We start from the raw sequence: 6,000 nt of genomic DNA, 5'->3' as shown, positions 1-6,000 counted from the left end.
ACTTCATGATCTGTAGTGCTTGGGGACCATACACCAAGCTTTGACAACATTTTAATAAACATGATAACGCCAGACTGTTCGAAATAGCCAATTCAATTCTCCACTGACTATCCAATCCTCTTATTCTAAATATAGGATTAATATAAAAAGCATCCGGTTCCAGGAGGGAATGGTTTCAATAGATCCTAACAAAGAATTCGTAGTCCTGTGAGTGTTTAAAAGGATGCATCTTGTAACGCGCATGTGATGTGAAAGGATTGTCACTAAAGAGATTTGGGACGGTATTATCTCAAAATGTGAGAGTTGAAACAAATTGAAGAGCTGTCGCTGTTTCCATGAAATGTCAAGGCATCAGACCGATACCTGATGCAATTCTCAGACGAATCCATTTCAGAAGCACATCTCTTAGACACCTGGAAATCAACTTCAAAACGCCAAAAATGCAAAGAGGAATTGCTTTCGAGAAGAAGAAGAAGAATACAACGCTTCTAAATTTGAAAGGATTTAAATTTCAGTATAACTGAAATGGGCATAATGCGAAACGAGTCCCAGAATGTAGCAATGACGAGTGAATTATTCATGAAACAAATGGCTTCACTTTGGGCACATTTTTTCTAATAGTTCTCAGAGCGTTTAATGCATTTTCGTGTCAGAATTACGGTAGGAACAGAGAGAGAGGGAGAGAGAGAGAGAGAGAGAGAGAGAGAGAGAGAGAGAGAGAGAGAGGGGGGGAACAGAGAGTCAGAAAAAGAAAAATCCCAGAGAAATAGAGTGAGAGAGAAGAGCTAATATGAGGGGACGAATGAAAAAAAATGCAAAGAATGAAATAAACAAATTGAGAGCGAAACAGAAAACAAAAAGAAAGAGAGAGATAGAGAAAGAGAGAAAAGTAAAAGGGCGAGTTGGAGGGGGTGTCCCTAAGCTGAAAAAAAGTTGCCTTGGAGTTAAAGATGTAAGCGTATGAAATCTGAGAAGCCAGTGCTTTCACTATCTTCTGCTATCGTTAATTGTCTGCCTAAAGCTAACTAATTAGTCCTAGGCGAATTAAACAAAGCCAACAGATAAACCATAATTTTAGCGACAACTTTCCTCCTCCGGTAATTTCCCTCAAAATATATATTTTCTCCAGTCCACTCCTTAAATTGAATATAGAACTTCGCCTCTGAGCTATCCACGATCAATTTCAGATGTAATTGGTTATGACTACATGCGGTCCATTACACCTTGTTTCAGTAGAAATTAAGCTTTTTTGTAAAAACAGACATTTCGAGTGAAGCACTGTCTAGGGACGTCCTCCAGAAAAGAGAGGGTCAAGCATTTATCGTATTTTTTGTAAAACAAGACCGGTAAAAGAAAAGAGGAAGGCGGGGAAAAGGAGACAGCGTAAATAATGCGTAATGGTAAGTGATATATTCATCTCACGAAGTGGATGTCATAACTCATTGTACTAGTAACTGGGCCAGGTTTGATACAATTATTACAGTTTCATTTTCGATGTCTTTTTTCCCCATGGCTTTCTGGCTTGTTTGCCTAAGCAAGCAGTTCGTCATATACAACAAGACGGGACAAAGAGCTAACGGGAATAAGTACATTATTCATCACTCAAAAGGTCGATATCATGAAATTATTGCAGTTTTATTTTCGAAAGTTTGTCGCTGCTATTCTAGATAAAAGAACAAATTATTATGTATGCTGCCCAGCCTTCTTATTATCAAGAAAATATTAATGGCGCCGTCGGTGACAATAACAGTCACCATAATACGTACTCAACTTTGTGACAAAGAAAACAACACAACAACACAAAAAAACATAAATCTGGAAGCAAAAATTACAGATTTTAGAAGCCGCTTCCTTTGTCAATTTTTAAAACTAAATAATTATTAGTGTTAGTTTTATCATCATCATTATTACAATTATCATCATCACCATCATCATCATCATCATCATCATCGTTGTCGTCGTCGTCGTCATCATCATCATCATCATCATCATCGTCATCAGCATCATCACTACTACACCAGTATTTTCCACCTACCTGTCGAATCCTCTTCTTTGATCCGCCAACCCTGAAGATGCCTATGACTTGAACCCCGTGCTTCTCCAGGTGCCTGAAGCATTGGGACACCAACCTCGGGACCTGGGGTTCCAGCGGCGCCAGACTCTTGCGACGGATCTGCCGGCATTCGTCCATCGCCGCGGTGGAGAGGGAGAGCGCGTCCAGTAGCGTGGCGTTGGATTCCGAGTTGACGGCGGGGTTTCGATTGCGTGATGACGATGGGGAACTGATAGAACGGGCCAGCTTGTTCGAACTCTGCAGGGAGAAAAAAGAGGGGGAAGGGGGGGGGGGGGGGTAGAGAGAATTAATCATTTAAATATTTTTTGGGTTATCAGATTAACATTTCATATTTCATTTTTATTTTCACATTAAATTACAGAGTATTTAATATCCACTCATTCGCAACAGAACGAATAACCACAGCCATGGTTGGGTAGGCTGGAGGGCGGGGGGGGGGGGGGTGGGGGAAAGTAACATATAAGGAATTTGTATTTATTTAGGAAATGTACTACTTAACAGATAACAAAATCCCAAACTGTATTTACCATATTATTATAGATATATTATTATTATCTACTTTTCAGTGCACGGGCGCCCTCTCTCACCCATAGTGAAAACTGCATAATGTTTTACTGTTATTATTATATCTGTATTTGGTTTATGTTGTCCAGATGGAACACTGTGCGCAAAATAGAGCGCCAATACAAGCATACAAGATTAAACAAAAATGAAGATTGAAGTATAGATAAAAGGTGTACCAATTAAGGCAAATTTCTTAAAACTTTAAGAAATAACCTAAGAGTAGGGCCTATTTAATGATTTCACATTAACCAGTACACTAGGGCCTTTTATTTAATCATAGTAGTTTTGTAATAAAAGCCAAAATGCAGGATGAAATATTCAATAATTTTTTTCATACCTCAATCTATAGGAAATAAATAAAACATGAAATGAATATCAATTCGACTAAATGAACTTCTTAAAGTATATTTGTTTTCATTTGCTTCAAAGGAGCTTCATACTTCAGAGAGGAGAGAGAGAGAGAGAGAGAGAGAGAAAGAAAGAGAGGGGGGGGGGGGGGGGGGAGAAAAAGGAATGAACGAGAGAGTAATGGTTTACAAAGAGGTAATTATAATTTAAGTGATTAATCATTCCACCATCTCAAAGTCCTCGACCCTCTTGCTTCTCAATTAAATCATATATTTAAAAAAAAGAATACAAATCTTAATATTATCCATCCCTCTACCCCAAACCAGCGAAAAAAAGTACAGTGGACGTATCACATGTATTGAAGTCACGAAGGTTCCCTGGGGTCAATGGAACGCTATGTGAACATGATAATTATCAAAGAGTACATGACATACAAGTGATGATATAATATATGAGGGAGTTTGATATGTACATGTAGTAAACAATAATTATCCACATAAGGTACGTTCGGCAGAGTCCGACACACGAAAAGATAGTCATAGGTGTTTGGACTTTTTCGAATGTACCGAGAGTGGATACTAATTCCTGCATAATTATCATGTTAATGGTGTATACACTATTGTTTTATGAAGTGGTGACGTGGATCTATTTCATTTGATAAATCACAACCATCCAATATTCCTTAAATCTAGACTCGACTGGCCAAATTGGATAAAAAATGATTATCAGGCCGAACATTGGAAAATTCTAATGACCGGTCATTAGCGCTTTCTGATGTCCGATTACGTGTTCTCAACCAATCCTTTGATAAGCGCTATCATTCTGAAATGGCATTTTATTGTCTATTTTATTACACACAGTGGATTTGAATGTGCAATTACCACCATGGCAGTATTATATAGGTCTCTGGAATGCATTTTCACCATTTTCACAAGGCAGGCACATATTAATAATTCAATAGGTATTATGCTAGAAGTTGGCATGGATTTGCTCTATCTTTTGAGGTAATGATTCGACTCGTGCAGGGTAGTGCAGGGGCGGATTCATATTTCTGTCCGGGGGTGGGGGGGGGGGCACAATACCGAAAATATCTAACAAGCAACAACAAAATACAAAAAAAACAAAAAAAAAACAATGCAAACAAATGTGAAATTAAGAAATGTCAGATTGTGTTTAAGAGCGGGAAGTTGTGTGTTTGTGCACGGGCCGGTTGTGCCTCCTAAAATCCGCCAGTGAATACTGAGTAAATACTGCATTTTAACATGATCTCTCTATCAAAGACACCCACTCCTTACTTAATATCTTTCAAACTGAGATCTCTCCGGGATTCATGTCGTTCTGGTAAGTAAACAATCTTGTTTTTTTTTATTTGAATAAAGGATCAATTTGTATTATTACACCTAACCGTCCCACCTTGTTTGACAATTATTTGCCTGATTTGAGGAGAATACTTAGCAAGCTCTGCATGACTGGCTTGTGTCTGGCGTACTTCTTTCATTAAATAAAGCCCACTGGTTGGCTGAAAAACTCGCTTGAGTTGTGAACCTTCTGCTGAATATACTATAATCTGATGTATATTATTATGATTATTTCATGTTGAGTGCATTGTCACCTTATGTTGCATTACCATCTTATGTTGAATACGTTTGTTATTGTTACTTGATATTTAGAAGACATGACTGTATAACTGTCCAGAAAAATCTGAGAATTTCCTATCTTGTCCCATGTTTTTCAGCACTCTTTTTTCTTCTTCAGCTCTGTCATATTTCAAATCAGTTCCCCTCTATTAAACAAATACTCTGGCGCCCCCAGCTAATATCTATAAACATTGAAATGTAGAATTCTTTGCAGTGCACGAGCTTTCATAACAAAAATCAAGAAAGCGCAAAAAACAAAACACAAACACGTTTATTTGTTACAGGTAATATTATTGTTAATACCTAGGCACGGTGAAAAATATTTTCTCATGATATTAACAGAATAGGCACGCGTGATTCTTTTCTTATAATTTTTTTTCAACAGGATTTTCTATCAAATACATTCAATCGACAACAATAGTCCAGACAAAGTTGTAAGATATGATACGGTAGTGTGGCTCTTTTAAGCATTAGAGTAATGTTAGCGGAACACGTTGTTTGTTCAACATATGCTGCCGTCTCGTTTCGGTTTTATTTATTTCTCTCTCTGGAAACAAAATAGATTAATGGTGTAAATAGACGAGATGAATTCTATTAACATAAGGTAATGTAGCGACTTGAACTCAAACTTGATGAAATCCGTACCAGTACTTTACTTTACCCTCTCAAAATGTAAATGCTTTTGGAGAAAAAAATGAGCCTCGTTCAGATAATTATGAAGCAGTAAACCGAAGCGTTTTTAAAAGATGAAATATTAAAGCGTAGCACGCTTCACATTAATGTATCAGTCTCATAAAATAGATCTCAGTGAATAAACGCGGGACCGTTGTTGAGCGTAGTCGCCACTCATGTACATGCTTGTGAACATTGAGTTCTGGGAAGAGGTGACAAATAATTTGTGAGCGTTATCATTGTATTATGCAAGTGTGAAAGAACATCAGAGAAAAAATGTTCCCTGAAAAGCATGGCTCTTCAAATGCTTTAATATTCTGAATATGGCATGTAACATCATACAAATCAGGAAAGATTTTGATGCCACATGTTCGTGTAGTCCCATATACATCTTTTTGTGTACAGTGCTTGTAACTTACTTTACGAAGACTGGGCCAAATTTCTCATCATTTTGATGATTCAAGAACCTTGCAGTACACACCAATACTTATATGCTAGATGATCAACCTTTTCTGATCGATTCCACAACGTTTCTTTCACAATGCAATCACATGACCAGAACTCAACTTCATCTTTAAGAAGAAAGAAATCAACCACCGCGGTTTACCATGCACTTCCTATCTAAACGAGTCTTTGAAATGACAGAACGACTAAAACAAAGGTCATGCATGTCTAATTTAAAGTAATCGAGCCTTATAGTTACGT

At 37.5% G+C, this 6,000-nt stretch overlaps 1 protein-coding gene across 1 annotated transcript in view; it reads right to left on the bottom strand.

Annotated features, from left to right (window-relative positions):
• The window catches only part of LOC582099 (rho GTPase-activating protein 6), a 60,976-nt gene that overhangs the window by 31,561 nt on the left and 23,415 nt on the right, over positions 1-6,000 (bottom strand). The window contains exon 4 of the mRNA XM_030980557.1: positions 2,036-2,311. Within this exon, the coding sequence (XP_030836417.1) occupies positions 2,036-2,311 (276 nt within the window). The remainder of the gene's footprint in view (positions 1-2,035; positions 2,312-6,000) is intronic.

This window comes from Strongylocentrotus purpuratus, unplaced genomic scaffold, assembly GCF_000002235.5.
Source record: "Strongylocentrotus purpuratus isolate Spur 01 unplaced genomic scaffold, Spur_5.0 spur5_scaffold_11, whole genome shotgun sequence".
Taxonomy (NCBI): Eukaryota; Metazoa; Echinodermata; class Echinoidea; order Camarodonta; family Strongylocentrotidae; genus Strongylocentrotus; species Strongylocentrotus purpuratus.
The sequence above is the reverse complement of the archived record's forward strand: the minus strand, read 5'-3'. Positions and strand labels throughout refer to the sequence as shown.